The sequence below is a fragment of the Labrus mixtus genome, chromosome 19 (assembly GCF_963584025.1).
Source record: "Labrus mixtus chromosome 19, fLabMix1.1, whole genome shotgun sequence".
Lineage (NCBI taxonomy): Eukaryota > Metazoa > Chordata > Actinopteri > Labriformes > Labridae > Labrus > Labrus mixtus.
Genome location: NC_083630.1, coordinates 14,572,644 through 14,592,034, shown reverse-complemented (window position 1 = coordinate 14,592,034; position 19,391 = coordinate 14,572,644). Strand labels below are relative to the sequence as shown.

Genomic DNA, 19,391 nt, shown 5'->3' with positions numbered 1-19,391 from the left:
ATAGGTTATGATGATCCCAAGTTCTGTTTTAAAGTGCAGTAAGAGAGAGCTGTCACCTAAAGAGAAGATCTCCCACAGCAGAATGCCGAAGGACCACACATCGCTCTGCGTGGTGAACACTTTGTCAAAGATGGACTCTGGAGACATCCATTTCAGAGGTAGACGAGCCTGTCAGCCAATCAGGTCACAGGGTGGAGGAAAAGTGTTTTTGAATCCAAAGAAAAATGAACGAGTTAATGTTGGACACGGCAGCTACAGAACGCACAAGTCTTCTTAGTTTGAATACAACTTTACTTTGATTGGTTGAAGGGACTTTGAAGTTTTTTTTAAAATTTATGCATCATTTTCTAGAGATTTTTTCCATGTATTTGGTCAATGTATTTGGCTTTTTTTTAGAAGCTTTTTGCCTGTAATGATTGTCTTCCAGCAGGAATCAAAATGTCCAAAATAGTAGTTGATAAGTATAATCTGAATGTTTTCCAAAAACGACTGAGCTCATAAATCTAAAAGACAAAATATAATCACAATCAAATGCAAGAATGTCTCAAATTTAAGATTTAAGTCAAATATCAAACTGATATTTGTCTACCCCTCTAAATGTAAATATACAGTATAAGAAATTTAGGAACCACATTGCTCAGACACTCACATCTCCCTTGCGGACGTAGTCGGGGTCTTTGTAGATGTCTCTGGCCAGACCGAAGTCACAAATTTTCACCACTTTATTGTCAGAAAGCAAAATGTTCCTGGCTGCTAGGTCTCTGTGAATACACTGAGGTACAAAGACAAAGAACACAAATAAACCGATAATGACATGTTTGTAGCTGCAACCACGTCAACAAGCGCACAACAGGTAAAGTATTAGACCTTGCGAGAGGCCAGAAACTCCATTCCTCGCGCCACCTGGAAGCTGAAGGAGATGAGATCCTCCAGGAATAAAGGACAGTTAGAGGAAGATTTTGGATCTAGATGGAGAAAGAGAGTTAACACAATATAAAGTGAGATTATGCTCCAACATTTAAAAAGTGTTTATTTTTACTGCTACTGTGTTACCTTGGTGATTCTCTGTCTCGTCTCTTTCATCTCTAATATTAGTTTGGCTGTCCGACATGCAGGTGCTACAACCTGGACCTCCATTCTTTCCTCCATCCTCCTGAGATAGGAAGAAATAGAATACATATATTTAATGTTGCCGACAGAGAGTGAAACTTACAAAAATAAGACGGACTTAAACTTTTGGATACACGATGTCTTGTCAGACTCATGAACATGTTTTTGCTCAGACCTTGAGGCCCAGTTGTGTCTAAAACTGCTCAGACCAGATAACATCTTCAAACCTCAACACGATTGCAGAAGTGAGTGTCAAAGAGTCTGATTTTGAAATTGCCCGCAACACAAAAGGGTGACCTTTTTTTGTTTGTTTCCCGTCTGGTAGGAGAAGTGAGGGGCTCAAAGGCATGTGTGAACCTTGTGTGCACGCCATAGAGGTCCAGTTTAGTGTACAGTACAGCTTTCTTTTGGTCACATCTCACCATTTGGCTCACAAACACTTCTCTCTTGCTCTTGAGGAAGGCAGAGAGATTTCCATAGCAGCAGTACTCGACAATGACCATCAGCGGTCCTGCACATACAGAAAACACACATGAATGTTCAAAGTTATGACAACTGGAAGAGCACATAAATACTCACTTGTGCATTAACAAGGTTGCTTTATCTCTACACACACAGAAATCAAATTTGTAGTTCAGAGCACACACACACACACACACACACACACCTCCTGGCTTGGTGCAAGCTCCCAGTAGGTTGACTACATTTAGATGGTGCCCGATGTGGTTGAGGATCTTTAGCTCTGTCATGAGTGCTTTGTGTTCGCTGGCTGTGGCTCCCTCTAGTGGACAAAAGGCAAGCAAAGATGTAAAAGTGACATGTTTCACCACAGATGTGACATTTTATTCTCTCAGACCTGTAAAATGATCGCACCTTTGAGCATCTTTACGGCCACGGTGCTGCAGCTGGTGGCGTTGTCCATACCAAACGCAGATGCCTGCATCACCTTACCAAAGGCCCCCCTGCCCAAAGGTTTCCCTGAGAGACGGAGAAAGAATGTGAGTGTGATTGACACAGGGGAACAGGAGGCTAATTGAGTTAACAGAGCTTTATTAATTAGTACTATCACCCATCCTGAAAACGTGAGATGCTGATAAGAGAAGACCCCATCAGCAGTCCATCTAACTGAATCACACCCTGATGACAGTGAGATCTGATTAGTTCCAATCACCACAGTCCACACACCCTTTGCTGGAGTTGATTAGCTCAGCACAGACAACACAGACACAAAGTCTGATTAATGGAATGAGAGTCACTCCCAATAATACTCTGATAAGACCTGTGAGAAAGTCCTCGTATCAGTTATGTGATCTTAAATACCTTCCCTCTCTCCCATTGTTACACTGTACCTTCCCAAAATCCTCCCAATTTTACGTCGCAGTTGAGGTCCTTCTTAAACATCAGATTTTGTATATATCAGATAAAGGAAGCAAACCTAATTTGAGCCTCTCCCGAGGGAACTCCCATTGGTTGGGGTCGTATTGCAGCCTCTCACACTGCTCGTCTATTGGTCCCTCTCCTGTGTCCAGAATGATTGACAGGTACTTGTTGTTTGAGCTGCTGGGCTATGGAGAAAGAAAAACAGTTACATATGACAAAAATAAAAATAAACGTCTTATCCCTGGGGGGAAAAAAAGAACAACAGAAAATTTTAAAGAAGTGAAATCAACGTACAATACTGTGTTGGCTATAAAATGGGTGATTGTTCTGGGTTATTTTTTAAATTAGAAATTAAATGTAAAGTACAAAAGTGTGTCAAGAGTCTTGGATTTCAAGAATGAAGTCGTAATATTTAAAGAATAAATTGAAAGTGAGAATGATTGCTTAAACACTGCTTTTTCAGTCATTAATAAATGTGATGTAAACAATTTAAACTGTAATATGACTCTGAAAATCTTGTTACACATTAGTTGATCCTTACAGATCTTTGTAAGCCTGTTGTCAATCTATTTACACATTTAAAAATGGTTGTGCTACAACGATATGTCTCCATATATGTTCCGGACATTTGTGTCGTCAAACTAGAAAATATCTTTGTTGCTTGTCTCACCTGTCTCAGTCTGCGGATGAAGAGCGTGAGCAAAAGCCAGAAGAGAGTGGCCACAACACAGGTACAGGTGAGCGAGGGTATTTCAAGAAATGAGGCTTCCGAGGGAGCTGCAGAAACACACGAGCCAGAAATACATGTTCTCGACACATCAACTTTAAATGACAACGTTCAAACACATTGAAGACCTTTTTAGATTTTTACAAAGCTGGAATTTAGGAAACAGAAAACATTCTTTGCTAAGGTGTTTAATTGTATTTCCCAAAGAGGGGTGCTGTGTTTTAACCATCACCATAATCCAGACATATTCCCTACACATATTTTCCTCTTCTTCTTTTCTTTTCTCAATGAGAAGACAGAGTAAGTCTGCTGAGCTGCTCTGGGCTGTCAGGCCGGGCCCTTCCAGAGGAAATAAAAACGGGAGACAGCTTCCTTCCTTACTGATCCGAACACAACAACTCACAGCCACTCCTCTATCTAGACTCAAACTTGGAAGCTTGGTGTCCACTTTGAGAAACGCTCAAACTGGGTGGTAGCAGAACAGGGCAGTTGTAAGTTATGGGTGAATGAGGAAGTGCACATAAAGCTGAGTTTGTCCCAGATTGGGATTATATAAGGCTACTCTTTGATCCATGTTTACTGAGAAATTGATAAACAAACCTATCACCTTTCATTAATGGTAATACATCACACCTCGACATCCATAAAACCATTATAATAAACTGCACAATATTTGCATCCAGGAAATACATCTCTATAGAGAACTGGGAACAATGGACATCAGTGCATGCCCATATATGGAAAAGTCGTATATAAGAAGGAAACAAAGCCATCAAAGGCAGAGGTGCTTGATAATATGACTTGTTTGGAATACACACCATTGACCCATATGTAGGCAGAGCTCTCTGCAAACCCCCGTTCATTGGTGGCCTGGCACGTATACAGGCCCTGGTCCTCCATTGTGATCCGATCGATGTGGAGGCTTCCATCTTCTGGTGATATGATGATACCTAGAGATGACGACACAAACTCTTAGAAAGTAGAGTAAAGCTACAACTGAATTTAGCCTGTTTTTTTTGTTGTTGTTTTTTTTTTTTTACCTGATCCCTGAGACAGAGCATGTTCATCCTTGTACCATGTGATAGTGGGGGTTGGGATGCCTTCAGAGGGACATCTCAGTATCACTGAGCTGCTGACATTGACAGTGCAATCCGTCAAATTATCAAGCAGCACTGGAGGCTCCAAAACTGAAAATAGGAAACACATACATTTAATAGTATGAATGTCAAATAACCGATGGTTTAACTTAAAACCAATCATGTAACAAAGTGCCATTCTGAGGTGCTTACACTTAAGAATTTCCATAGCTTACAACTCTTAATTACATAATTACATTAAACACAAAATATATTTAATTTCATTACAGTACATCAAGTAGTTAAAACGTCATTTTAAGTACCGCAGTAACTTCCTTTTTGGCCACTAGGGGGGAGTTAAAACAAAATGCCATATCATCACTTTTTGAGTTCATATAACTAACTTGCAAGCATGCAGATGTCTATGTGTAAGCAGACCTGTTGTTATTTGCTGTGTTTGGAGTCATGTTAAAAATCACCCGTCTAGTCTAAGTCAGTGTAAGCTTTGTTTTGGGACTTTTTAACTGCTCTACTCCACTGTGTTCAATCATTGTGCTTTGTTTGTCTGCACTGATGCTTTAAGCAAAATGTGTACAGTGAGTTTTTAGAGTGTTTCTGTGTAAATTATCTCCCTGCAAGTCTGAAAATAATAAAGACAGGAGTAAATCAAACAGACAGGGAGTGGTTGAGAAAACAAAAACAGAGCTACAAAAATGTATAGTGCTCCGTATAGATTAGGGAAAACTCAATAGACAGGTGAAGATCTGTTTCTTCAAACACCACCTTAAACGTTTGAATACATTGTGAATATATAAAACTACTTTTTGGCGGCTTAAAATAACCATAAATTGTTAATACATATGACTGTCAACAAAAAATTTGAAAAGAGAAGTTTGAATTAAAACATCGTACAATTTACATTTTTGTATTTCTACTTTTTAAACATAAACATTTTTATTTAAACACTGGGATTCCCGCCCCCCCAAAAAAACCCATCCCACATTTATCGTAGTACAGTTTCAGTTATTTATACATGTTTTGTGATGAAATGAAACCAGAGCTATTTTTTCCCACAGTTTTCTGGACCAGTGCCACTTTCGAACAACAATTGAGCACTGGTAGTGACACATTTTTCCGTGAGAGTGGCCTTGGCTTCAACCTGTGAGTCAGCTTTGGGTCCTCTTGGGCCCCTGACTCACCCTTTCTCACCCCTCAGTATTAATTTATTAAAAACTCACACAATGTAGTATTTCATCATGTTCACTGATATAGATTTATGTGTGTACACAGAAGGGTAAATGTTTTTTTTTTTTCTGTTTCCTTCTCATGCTCTGAGTTAGAGTACAATATAACAGAACGAGTTGACTCCTCAGTCCCTGCATCCTTCTAACCAAGTTTACATTTTTCTTTAATTCTCCACTTTTTTTTTGTCTTTTTGCCTCCCTGAGTCCTTCTTTCTCATCCCTCTGTCTCTCTAGTGATACCCCTGCATGGATCTCAGGGGAGGAAGCTGACGTCTTGAGCTCTAATTGTAAAGCGAACAGCAGTAAAAGACGAAAAGTCACTTAACTAAGGCCACTGATTGTTGTTTCCCCTATCGTCCTCCTGGACAACAATTGATGATTGTCCGCAGGGGTTGGAGCCTGACAGTGTCTGATTGGCTGATTGTTCCTCGGGCCCTGTGTGGGGGCCTGTAAATGTGGCATTGTGGGAAGTGCCATTGTATGCTCTTCCTCCAGACAAGAGCTCATTCCCACGTGAAAGAGGTGCTGAGCTGAAGCGCAAGAGCAAAGGCAGGGTGGGGCCCCAGGAAGTCGTGGGGACCCAATTCCCAAGCAGCAAAACTGTGTGAGAGAGTGTGTCTGTTTGTTTGTTTGTTTGTTTGTTTGTTTGTTTGTTTGAATGTGTAACAGATGTGCACAGAAATATGAGGAGGCATAACGTTTTTAGTGGAGAGAAAACTTAACTAATCAATCCTAACTCAAAATTCAGGAAATAGTTTTCAGCTACAAGTTCAAGACCCTCACTTAATCTCACTTGGGGACCTGCAACAATACATTTCCTCAATTTCTGTTACGTTTGACCGACCTTATAGGCCCAAAATAATTTAACCAAGTGAACAGTTTAGATTTTATTCGACCATGATTTTTGGGATAAAAAGGAAGTAAGTCTTAAATAATAATAAATAGCTGACTAACCAACTTTGAAATTAAATATTTTATGTTGATGTTAAAATAACACTGAATTCATTGTATTGACATGTTTTACTTTGAAAAATAATTGATTGAAATGAATGTGTTTTAAATTCCCATCAAAGCATTGTTTTAATTTAGATTTTTAGGCTTTACCTCAGTCATGGAAAAAAAGCTCAAGTTCAAGTTGTTTAAGTCGGATTGATTAGATCCAAAGATTCAGACGCCAACTTTGAGATGAAGGAACTAGAAGCTTAACATCTTAGCAACCCAGCTGGATCAGACTGCAACACCTGTCAGGGTTACATTCTGTCAGTCAGAAAACAAAAAGTTCAGATCTATGACTAGAAACCTTTTTGGACATTTAGATAATCTAATTCCAAAGATTTAGTAGCATAAAAAACAAAAATGTTTGGACTCCCCATGTCTCTGCTTTGTTTTGTGACGCCAATTCTGCATTAAAATTATGAAACTCCCATTCCTCTCTTCTGTAGTTAGTTCCTTATGATCACATCCCCATTTATTGATGTCATTCTTGTGTTTGTTACTGACATGTGAGTTTGGGCTTAATGCATTTATAACGAAGCACTTTGTGACTGTTGTTTTAAAAAAAAGCTCTATAAATACATTGTGTACTAACTATTGACTTAAATATTAAAGATGAAGGAGGTGGAACCACTCACTTGTGACCCCAACCTTTGTATCAAGGTGTGTCTCCTGCCTGGTGATGACGTGGTGGGCGGAGCATCTGTAGGCTCCAGAGTTTCTGGCTGTCAGGTTGCTTATCAACAGCTCCAGAGTGTTGGAGAACTGCCCTGATGTGAACCGCTGAGTGCTCGGAGCAGGGCTCCACGATTGGGATTCCTCTGTACTGTTCATGTGTTGCCATGACAACGCTGTGTACAGGTACTTATTAGCGGCACAGGTGAGATGGAGGTCTCCACCCTCTCGAGGCTCCTCCCTCTGGTTCACACTGAAGCCTCCTGGGACATCTAAAGGAATCAGAGAGGGCACATGAACAAAATAAACATTCCCTGATCTCCAGTTTGATGAATTAGCCCTCTCAGTTTCTGGGCATTGGGCCTGAAACCTGGATAGCTGATTGGACCAATCCTCCATTTTTTTGAACCTCGGACAACAATATTGAATGGCTATTGTGGGTAAAAGCAGCGAGTGGAATACAGTGAAAAGGCTTTTTATTTACTTTAGCCATTTGAAACTTCCCGTGGAAACGGCTCAAGAGTTTCCTGATGGCAGATAGTGTTTATCTTTCCCAAACACCCCAAGGCCTCCCGAAATAAAGCGGACCTGCCAGTCCAAGGAAGTGCGCTGCACGGGGAAGTGGAACGATAAGAGTCCCAGGTTCCTGTTTCGCTCTTGCTTATACACTGACAGCCTATGCACAAACACAACTATGCACACACTTGAAGACAAATTGACACAACAAACCTTACCTGTATCCTTAATAATGTTAGCTTCACATCACATAAAAAAGTACGTGTACTATGCACACACAGGCAAGCACTACCAAACACATTAAGTGCAGACGCTGACTATGAACTATTTTGTCATGTAGATGTGCAGAATTCTATTTTTTTTTTTTAAATGTCACTTCTTTTATTTTGTCCTCTAGAAATCATTCACATTTTCCATGACAGAAATCCAGAATTTTTCAAATGGAAGTAAAATAATTGTTTTTATTGTATTTAAAACATAATTCCAGCATTCGGCTTTTGAATTATGCAGTGCATTTAAAACATCATAAATTCAATATATAGCATATATCTGTCTTTGATATCTATGTGGGATTTAATTTATTCAGTCTTACATAAGCATGGTTTGTGTCCATTTTGGTGTGGATATTGAGGAAACATTTCCTTTTGTAAGTTCTTTGCAGAAAACTTCCTTTCAGGGAGTTTCTGGATAACAGAGACAATTATAGAAATACCAGACCAATTGAACATGCAGGTTAAAGTTAGTTCCTAAGAAAACAGAGAAAGAATATTCAGACTAATTTATTATTCAGTCTTTATTCTAAATCAAATATCTGTTAAAAAATGACCAAGTAAGTAATGACAACATGTCAAATAGATCAGCTTAAAAAAAGCTTAGTTTGACTCATAGACTGTTATTATATACAGTCTATGGTTTGATTCAGGAGGTGGAAGTAAAATGAATCAGACAACAGGCATGAGACAGGAAAGGAGGAGTTGAAAGAGCAACTGGAAATAGATTTTTTTACTGTAATTTCTTAATTAAGCTTTTAAAAAATTCCCAGAAGTGGAAATGTAAACAAATCCCATGAATAGTAAATCTAGAGACATGATTCATCCTGTTCACCTGTGACATAGAAGTGGACGTCTAGCTGGTCTGTGCCTGCAGAGTTGGAAGCAACACAGCGATACACTCCAGACACAAAGGCCTCGGCCAAAGTCAGGACCCCCACCGTCTGTGAAAACCACAAACTTCCTCATTAACAAAACCAGGACACACACACACACACACACACACACACACACACACACACACACACACACACACACACACACACACACACACACACACACACACACACACACACACACACACACACACACACACACACACACACACACACCTATCATTTTTATTTCTCAGGATCAGGCTCGTTACCTCTGCCACTGGTGCCAGAAATCATTTCCATTGGCCCGCTGAGCCGACAATAGGTGTCTCTGAGCCAGACCACCTGCCCACTTCCAGCACAGTGGGCAGCTCAATGTGTAAGTTGTCGATACGTATAAACATAGGTGTGTATGTCTATATACATTTTAGATGAATTAAAAAAAATAACATTATATTAAACTTGTTCCTTTGTTTGGTGGAACTTATGAAAATAATATTTAGTCACTTATTTAAATATTACCGTTGTGCCAACTAAAATATTTGACCTCCTAACAAATCCAGGGTTACATGCACAACTGTGCGATGACAACGCTGTGATGTTTACTTCTGATTCTGCTTATCTCCTTGAGTGTAACTTTATCCGCGGGCTTTTTGAGTATTCCCCATATTTCAACATTTCACTTAGTTACAATCCGGCTACAAGTGACTCTGCTTTTCTTTTCCAAAGTGTGTATTTCAGTGCGTCACAGACCTTTTTCTTTCCCTGAAGAACTTCCTGTCTGTGTGTAACACTCAGGATGTGGTTCCCTGTGGATGTGGCGGAGAGTCTCTCTGACACCGGGCTCCATAGCGAGGAAGATGTTGGACACACACACCTTAAAAGGGGGAAGAGGAGGAGGTGGAGAGCTCAGCTGTGTTAACACACAAGTCATTATATTCTGAAATCAGGTGTCAATGTTTTTCTCAGCTGTGCTCAGCAGGGGGAAGACCAAAACATCAGACAAACGCCTTCATCATCACTGTGTGATATCATCTTAACAAACACCATCAGCACCACCACCTTAGCATTTTTATCAATAGCATCACATCCTCTTACCTTGTCCTGCAGGCTGACAATAGAGGATCTTTTGAATGCTTTGTAAAACTGGATTGTTCATCTATGGTGGATGCAGAGGTGGTATTGTCATCCTGTGAATCAACTTCCTTCCATTCTTAACAAATCATCCCACATTTCCAGGACAAGAGTTCCTGTCTCTAAATCCATAGATTACATACTAGTGGAGCTGTGGGAACAGGCCCTGGTGCAATATACTATGTGGTTTATTGATGCACATCTTTTAATGATGCAAAACTCTGAGATCCCACAGGAGCTGGTGGAGGGTCCTCAAAACACAATATACATCATTTCAGAGTTAAAGTTGTTTAAGAGGAGATTAAATGTGCGTTCTGTAATTAATCTACCTTTCCATGTGTCATAAAAAAAAACAATGTTGAAAGAGTTAGGTGTAATTTAATTCATCTTTTTAAAACAGGTGACGATTTAGTGACAACCTCGAAAATACAGCGAGGAACACGTGAGTATGAGATCATTTTAAATTATCTTAAATCATTTTTTATAACCAAATTCACTTCATTTAATATTTTTAGTGATCACATATATGTCAGCTGTCATTATTTTTAATGCTGTACTGTTTGTAAAATTCTGTGTTTTTGACTGATTGATGTGTTTCCAGTTAATAAAACTATACTTTGTATGAAGAGTTTGGTTAATTCATTTTTGCGTAAAGATATTATAGTTAATTATTATTTAAATGTATTTGTGTTTTGAATTTAGTATGCCTAAGTAAGATAGTGTAACATCGATCCAAAACCCAAATATGTTGATACACTGATGGAAAACCTGAGCTAATAAATACCATAACTGTAAATATAAAGGTCAATACTCACACAGGAGATTCTTGAAACTCATGTATTTCATTTTGATCAGAACTGTTGGATATAAATGTTCCTGATTAGGATGAGCACTAAGTTTACATTTAACAGCGAAATAGTTTTTCATCTTAAGTTAAAATGTTACTTTCTGTATTTTCCTTGTTGTAAGTTCAGTAGAAGAACAAAAAACATACTTGACCTTCAGTTACTATGGGTAAGGGACAGTGGGACATCTGTGGTAAATGTAGTTCTTGTGTATAGTCTAGGACTAGTAATATGACAACAGCCAGGGTTACGTATGTCAGGTTTGGCTAACTGTGGTAAATATGCAGCAAGCAGCCAGTAAGCTAGCTTAGCCGGTTGCCTAGTAACTTCCTCACGATGCAGCAAGTCAAAAACCAGGAGGTTCCTGTTGGCAATTTTTTTTTTTGCATAAATTCCAATAAACTTGACCCTTTTAAATTGTTAAATGTAACCAATGAAATAAAACATGTTTAATAGTGAGCTTTGAAGGTAGTGGCAGGATGATTAAGATAGCCATAGGAGAGTTACATTTAGGATAGGACAAAGACCTTATTGATGTCATATCTATGTCTCCTTGACAAAAACTAACACTAGTTATGGCCAAATGGAGATTTTGTCCATTTTCTTTTTTTTGTCTCAAGACAATCCTGAGACAATAAACATGGTTCAGTCTCACAGTAAGCCTAAGTCCTTTGTGAGTGAAATCTTATACAATCAGTCCAAGATCTTAGCTCAAAGAAAAATGAGACCAGTGAACTCTTAAATTTGTCTTAAAGGTTTTTTTGTGTGTGCCAGAAATCCACTCTGATCCTGTATTTGATCACGCCTATAAACCCCTCTATCTCAGTCCTGCTCAGAACAGGCTGTTTCTGTGTCCATAGCTTTAAATGTAAGAAGGCTGTGTTCGACCACGCCCCTCTAGAGGACTTGGGTGGCTTGGGCTTTCTTCCCCCCTGCTCAATTGTTTTCTCATAATTGGGGGGGTTGTAGACGAGCAAGGGACACATATTAGTGTCAGAAAACCATGTCATTTAAACATGTATTTTGAATGATATGTGACCTTCAAACTAAGGTTCAATCTACGTTCCAAGTAATTTGAATCATCTAACATGTCTCATTCCTAGATCTCAGCTAAGAAGAAGTGTGAGACGGACCTTGTCTTACAGATGTCTCAAGGTCTGAGCTAAAAAAAGAAAAAATAGACAAGAGCGAGATCTCAGACTTGTCTAATAAAATAGAAAACACCTGTCTTCTGTAGCCTACATCTTTTAATATAAGTCTTATCACCACTCAAAATGTGACAAAGATCATTGGATGTATCCTACAAGATGCATGTTATTGCACCTGATGTATTATTTACATGGAGTCTGTTGAACTCACATAACTCTGAGGTAATTTCACAAACAGTTCCTATTATTTTTTTTTTTAAAGTTCCTATAAAGCGCAAACTTTTAGTCAACTAGACCACTTAAACAACGGAAAGGCAAAGGTTTGTTTTTCAAAAATCAAATTTTTGTTTGATATCTTTGGAAGCACCTTTAATAGTGCAACTTGATTTAGCGATGACATTTCAATTCATGAACAGTGCTGAAAATATCTCTCATTTCTATCTATCCAACACAAAGACAGCTATTTATTCTTTAGACATAAACCACTGTCCTTATTGTAAACTGTTATTTCCTCTTCTTCCATTGATCCTGTGCATGTTTATGGATGTGTTACTGCCCCTCTCTGCCTGTATCCTTGTCGTCATCCTTTTTTGTCTGTCCTGAGCTCCTCCCTGAGATGGTTCCTCTTTGCTCCCTGATTGCTCTTCCTCTTGGCAACTAGTTCGACCGCAAAAAGGACCCACCCTGTACACGACACTACAGGCCTCACACACGAATCCACACTCACAAATGCCCTCCTCTCACAGGCAGACAAGATTCCAGCGTACACTCCCCACGCATCCCAGGAAAGATTTCCTCGCTCAAAGCGGCACTTGCACACACAAAAATAGGATTAGTTAGATGGATGTGTGGACATAAACAGAGTAAGAAACTGAAATTGAACTTGCATGCACACACACACACACACACTCAAACAGCCACATTCACACTGTGTGCCTGCCAACAGGGTGAGCAGCAGCTGCCTGGACATTTGAATGAACTGGTCAGTTGTGTATCAGTGGGGGTCATCTCCTGCCTTTTCTTCCTGTCCTGTTTCGCGGCCTAAAATAAATTTTTACCGCTGTCCCTGTCGGTTCCTGTCTCAACCCCAAAATAATCACAGAGCCGTATATAGCAAACACAAGCATACACAAATATAAGCAAAGTTTAATGCAAAAACACAAACAACGGATATAACACTTCAGTACATTGAGATTCATACAAAGTTGGCAGATACTGTCATTTGTCATATGTAAGTTAGTTGTATAAAATTATTAAATATTAGATTCATATATTACTCATAAAACATCTGTATACAAAGAATCACATTGGGAGACACCCGTAAAATGGCACACACGCACACACACTTTCATACATGCTGATTTTTTTGCACAAGTACACACACTCTCACACTTGCTTTACACACACACACAGACACACACACACAGACACACACACACACACACACACACACACACACACACACACACACACACACACACACACACACACACACACACACACACACACACACACACACACACACACACACACACACACATACACACACACACACAACTGGACTTGGCTTTATACACTTAGGGCACTCATTCTCTTTAAATGGCTTGTAGTAGCACACGTGTCTTTGAGAATTGAAAAAAAAAAAAAAGGATGTTATATTGACATAATTTGACAAACATCTTGACATGGGATGACAATTTACAACACAGGATGATATAATTTGATGGAGGACGTAATAGTCTCTGGTCTGAGCAGACTTCCTACATGGTAGGCGTCTCCTGACCATCAGTCTTTTGAATAGAGAACTGTAGGCATCCCATAGTGAACAACACAAAGCTTGTCCTCTCTCCTGTTTCGCCCGTCCAAGGTGAGCACATTTGACCCTCTACCAGTGGCTTAAAAATCGGAACAGAAACTCACAGCTTTTGTGGATGTCAGAATCAGATCAGGGCTTGGGACAGGAATGGTTCATGCACCCATTATAGTACCACTCTAGGACACAAATAACAAGCAAAGCAGCTCCAGAAATGTGGCAGGTGGATGGATGGAATTGCACTTCTTCTGGCTCAAATGTCTGTGTAATATTTAAAAAAAAAAAAAAAAAAAAAAAGAAACTACAGGACGACTGGGTGTGAGGGGAGCACTCAGATTGGTAAAATGAAGGAAATAAATAAATAATCAGTAAAGCAGGTTCTTTTATATCCTTTGTTGAGAGGATTATTTTCCTCTATGTTCCTGTGTCTCCTGGTCGTCACCGCTCAGCAGTGTTCCAAGTCACTTTCCTCTCTTTACACATCGTTTAGCACGAGATCATCACGCAGGATAACTGGTAATGTCACTGAGGGTTCTGGATGCAGTGGAGATGCACTGATGAGTGTGGGGAGGTGCTGGTGGAGGTGATGAGGAGTCGTTCTTCTGCAGAAGTGAAGGATGCTGGGTCGGGTTGGAATGCAGAGCTGGTGAGGGAAGGGGTTGGAGAGGTATGTGTGTGGGGGGGCAGCAGAGTTGAGGGAAGGGGTGTGTAGGGGTGGTGGGGGTGAGGGGCTCTCAAGAATAGATCAAGCTCTTGAGGAAGCGGACTGTGCCACGTTTGAAGACGAAGGGACAATCACGCTGCTGGGAAGCGTCTCGCGTCGGAGAGGAAGCCAAACAACGAGAGGAAAGCGCTCTGATTTTCGCACAGGAAGCCCAGTGCGCCTCCTGCCCAGGCCAGATAAGAGCGCTGCGGTTCCCAGGGCCAGACCCAGGAGCGGGCCCAGGACACAGGCGTGAGGCCCCCCATCAGCCTGGCCCAGTCCGGTCCACTGTCCCTGAGCCTCCTCCAGCGCGGCGTCAGGCTTGTGGTGCAGCCGGGCTGCAAAGAACAAGGGGCCTAGTGAGGTCCAGTCATAAACTGGTCTACAAAACACACTCAATACAGACACTGAACCAGAACCAGAACAGAGCTTTACAAAGGACCAGAAGTCAGCCATTGAAGGGGCCAAATGTAATCTGCTGAAACATCAATGTGCAACGATATTTGGTAATATGCTGCATCTGCGTTTTTCAGCAGAGGCCTGAAAGCTGTTTTATCATCATTCACTGTTCTGAGTACCTGCCTTTTATGTAATTGTTGCCACTTTTGTACCGTGTGTAATATTTACAGTCTATGGTGTATAGGTGTTATATATCTAACATTGACTCAAATTTAAAATGTACCTTGTAACCCAATCAAACTTTCTCACACAGATTTACCAAATTGATTATACAAGAATTTGGATTTGTAAAATGTTCTTGTATTGGCAGAGTCTTTGTGATTTTTTAAACATGCTGAAACAAGAAAACAAGATTTGTTTTTCTTTGATACATATCGTGCATCAAATCTTAAAAGCAATATGCTAAATAAAAAGTTTGAAAAATACATAAAAACAAATCATCTGGGTTACACGTTACATTTCTTCTGGATACCAGACCTAACAAGAAATATCAATAACTTCAGCATCACCTGCTAGTCTGTTAGATGTTCATAAACATTACTTTAATTTGCACTCGGGGGGCGACCCGACGTATGGAACCATACTATAATAACTTCAGCATGGTGCCATGTGAGTGAGCCAGGGTCAAGGGTCAAGTACACCGATGATGTCAGTGTGTCTCAGAGGGGGAACTGAGCGTGGGCGGCTGCTGTGGTGCTCTCAGGTAATACTTAACCTTTCTGATTTGGTCATAAGCAACACAATAAGTACCTGACCTCCTAGAACAACTCAATCAATGTTACTGCCAAGTGCCTGCTTGAGCACTTGTGTGTGTGTGTGTGTGTGTGTGTGTGTGTGTGTGTGTGTTGACTAAATGGACTGTCCCTCTGCATCTTTGGGTTGGGCCATTTCTCATGAGAACTTTATATATAGGGTTTGTGTCAGATATAAGAAAAGCATCACAGGATGCGGTGTGCAATCACAATAATAAACAGGCCTCTCACCCTGCGTCCTGCTCAGGAAATTCATTAAATCATAGCGTTTGATTTGGAAACCAACAAATCGTGACTGAGAGCACGGAACTGGCTTCTATTGAAGTGTGTTTTTTTTACTCTGTCCTTTCAAGTCTGAGATACACTGTGTACTGTGTCTGTGAATGTACCATGCACACACTCGCACACACACACACACACACGCGCGCGCAAAGTGACACGGAGGCTATGCATTTGTATTCAGTTAAACAAACATATGGAAAAGGACACATGGACAAACAGAACAAACATATGGGGAAAGAGGTGCACAAGCAAGCAAACACATAAACACACACACACACAGATGAATACAAGCGCACACACACAAATAAACACACACATTTTCACACATTCCAGCACATGAAAGGCCCCCAAAAGGCATCTGTTCTGGTTACAAGAAGGAAACGTTGTCTGAACACATGCTGAAATAGACAAAACATGTCTCGTTTTTACAAAATCACAAACACACACCCCCCAAAACTCACACACACCCAACTTAATAACAGAAAAACAGATGTACATGTTTTTTTTACACTAATGGATAAATGTTATTTTTAGACATAACACTCGTAAAGTATTAAAAATATACAAGGAGAGCTCACTGTTGCTGTTTATCAATTTAACACTTAGTACTACAAAGCAGGATTTCCGGTTAGGGAGGTAACTTCAGGATTTATTCTGGGTTTTTAATACTATGAACATCACGTCACTTTTTACTCTGGTAGATCGCCATGGTAACTTATGCTGAACACCTAACTTGAACTTGTAGGTTACGTTAGGGGTAAGAGGTCAGTTTGTAGAGAGAAACGCCCCCTAACCAATCAGACGATGATCGAGGATCACTTCATAGACGAGGCCTCAGTGTATGCATTTTTGAAAACTATATATTTTTATACCTTTTAATAGTGATGCTTTTTTTTATTCCTACTGGTCCTATACAAGATGCACAGACACTTCCAAACTTAAGGTTCCCATCAGAAGTAGTAAGCTGCCAATTCAGAAATGATGATAATTCAAATGCACATAACCAAAGTAAAAACAACGACGCAAAAACCGAAACATGCGGTGAATAAAAAACAACCTCTACAGGCGCTTTTGCTGTGATAACTGGATATGTAAAGTTTTTTTCTGGGGAATTTGCTTTTTGGTTTTGGGTGTTTTTGTCTTTGCAATGATTATTTATTCGTAAAATATTTTCTGTTTGCAGAACGATTTTGAATGTGTAGCAAAACTACATCATTTTATTTGTTTTTGGCTAATACAAGTGTTTCATCGTTTTGGAATTTGCAACCTGTTTTCTGCTAAAAGAAAATCTTTTGGGTCGTTTCAGTGTGTTGTGCACTTGACACAGACTCAGACGCCGTGCTATTCTGCTCACTTTGGGGGACAGACACTTCATCCAGTCTTTGGGGGCTACTTACAGGCCTTTGGACGGGCAGGGATGCCAGAGCCACTGGATATGAGGAGGAGGGACCCCGTGGGACGTGCAGTGAAGGGCTTGTCTGCTCCCCCGCGGCACCGAGCCTGGGTCCTGGGCAGACACCGCTTTCTCACCTATTTGAGGACTCACTGCCAGAACATACACACACACACACACACAAACACACACACGCATACAAGAACACGTTTTATCACTGAGGTTGGGAGAGCTTAAGGTAGTTAATGGGTGAAGTAGTCGACCCAGGATCCTCACCATTGACCACAAGTGTGAGTGTGAGATTCTGGTACAGCCCGTGTTCCTGAATTCGTACCAGGACGGTGTACTTCCCAGCATCCTCCTCTGCTACATCCCGGATCACCAGGGAAATCCCGTCCATGTGGTATCTGGAGCACTGCTCTGCTGCCACCATGCCATCCTTCAACCTGACAGAATAAAAGACGTCTGAGCAAATTTTCCATAGAGTCCAATCAAAAGTCCCCGTTAAGGAAAAGTTTTGAGAATGAATTATAAACAAACAGAATCACTTAGATCACTTTGATAACCTAACATGATTAGCTCAGTTCGGTTGCTAAAACAAACTGTGACTTGCCTTTGCAAGGAAATGGTTGTGAGGAAGTTTGCCAGAGATGAATACAGATAAAAGCCTTGGGTGGGAAACTAAAGACAAAAGACTGTGAGGTGTGATTGAGGGTTGAAAGGGATCGCTTACCAGATGACCTCAGGGGCGGGGAACGCTCGTAGTTTCGGGGTGATTTTGTATGATTTCTGTCCCGCCTGCACCTCCATCACAGATCCATGTCGGGGCTTCAGGCGAATAAATGCATGGTCTGACATGGAGGAAACACATGCACATATTTTTGAGTCATTTGTCCACATCCACATACACAGTATTTCAATGTAGGGGAATTTCAGAGAAAAAAACCAACTCACCATGGACAGTAACTGTGACTTTCTGTTGTTTGGTTTTGTCCCCGCTGCTGACACGACACGTGTACAGCCCTCGATCTGAACGCTGGAGTTTTGGGATGGTCAGAATATTGTAGAACAACATGTGTGTTCTGTGTTTTAGGAGCCTCTTTGAAGTGGAGCCAGTGTTGTTATTCTGAAGGTTGAGATTGAGAAACAGCAGCAACATTAACACAGAAGGCATGGCTGTGAGTGTTTAATATTTAAAAGGCCATTTATCTTAGAGCTGAAATTATCTTGCTTTCGAAGAATATCATCTTTTCTTTTCTTTGTGTTTTTAACGATTAATTAGTAAAATAAAGATAATAAAAAAATCTTCTTTGATGGTTGAGGTTAGGGTCTTCATCCTGCATAACTTAAATCATTTTAATGTTTCACAGTTTAAATCAGGAATGCATTGTGACCATGTCATTCATTAACTCTATTCCCACACAGTGTATTGACTATTGAAAAAAGGAAAAAAGGAAAACAAAACTCGCTCTAAACATGAAACAAGACATGAGTAAAGATAAAGAAACGCCTACGGAGCCTCTTCACCAGAATCCTGTAACCCAAAGCGCTACTCTCGACTTGACTTGACTTGATTATTTGTTGACAGTTGGAAACCACAGTAGTTACTAAATAATGTTTTCTTCATCCAGAGTCTTAAAAGTTCAACTGTGAGACAATCTAGGAGTGTCTCCAGCTCCACTTGGCAAGTTAATGTTTGGAAAAGCTAAAAAAAAAAAGCCTCATCCATGTTAACAAGATGGTACATGAGTAAAACTAGGAAATCAAAATACATGTAAGATACATTTTCTCCATGTTTTTTTTATCTTTATAGTTAGTGATTATGCTTATTTATGACCAAGTATCCTGTTCACCTTTCTGAGAAGTATAGTTCTAACGAGTTATTTGATGGTAAAACGTCTTGATTGACAGCTCGGTGGACAAAAGAGGCTCCTGTGGAACAGTGTGCACTGGATTAGTAGAGACGAGGTGGAGCAGCAAGAGGATACATAATAAAA

At 40.2% G+C, this 19,391-nt stretch overlaps 1 protein-coding gene across 2 annotated transcripts in view; it reads right to left on the bottom strand.

Annotated features, from left to right (window-relative positions):
* The window catches only part of flt1 (fms related receptor tyrosine kinase 1), a 33,239-nt gene that overhangs the window by 2,545 nt on the left and 11,303 nt on the right, over positions 1–19,391 (bottom strand). The window contains exons 7-24 of one of the 2 annotated variants that reach the window (XM_061064683.1): positions 18,349–18,520; positions 18,128–18,245; positions 17,671–17,840; positions 17,399–17,546; positions 9,619–9,742; positions 8,826–8,934; positions 7,169–7,477; positions 4,258–4,404; positions 4,036–4,167; positions 3,161–3,267; positions 2,546–2,675; positions 1,984–2,088; positions 1,778–1,891; positions 1,533–1,621; positions 1,054–1,153; positions 868–965; positions 650–772; positions 57–168 (exon numbers count right to left, since the gene is read on the bottom strand). In XM_061064683.1, coding sequence (XP_060920666.1) covers positions 57–168; positions 650–772; positions 868–965; positions 1,054–1,153; positions 1,533–1,621; positions 1,778–1,891; positions 1,984–2,088; positions 2,546–2,675; positions 3,161–3,267; positions 4,036–4,167; positions 4,258–4,404; positions 7,169–7,477; positions 8,826–8,934; positions 9,619–9,742; positions 17,399–17,546; positions 17,671–17,840; positions 18,128–18,245; positions 18,349–18,520 — 2,407 coding nt within the window. Of the gene's footprint in view, positions 1–56; positions 169–649; positions 773–867; positions 966–1,053; positions 1,154–1,532; positions 1,622–1,777; positions 1,892–1,983; positions 2,089–2,545; positions 2,676–3,160; positions 3,268–4,035; positions 4,168–4,257; positions 4,405–7,168; positions 7,478–8,825; positions 8,935–9,618; positions 9,743–13,118; positions 14,847–17,398; positions 17,547–17,670; positions 17,841–18,127; positions 18,246–18,348; positions 18,521–19,391 lie in introns of those variants that run through there. The other variant, XM_061064684.1, reaches the window with a different exon arrangement.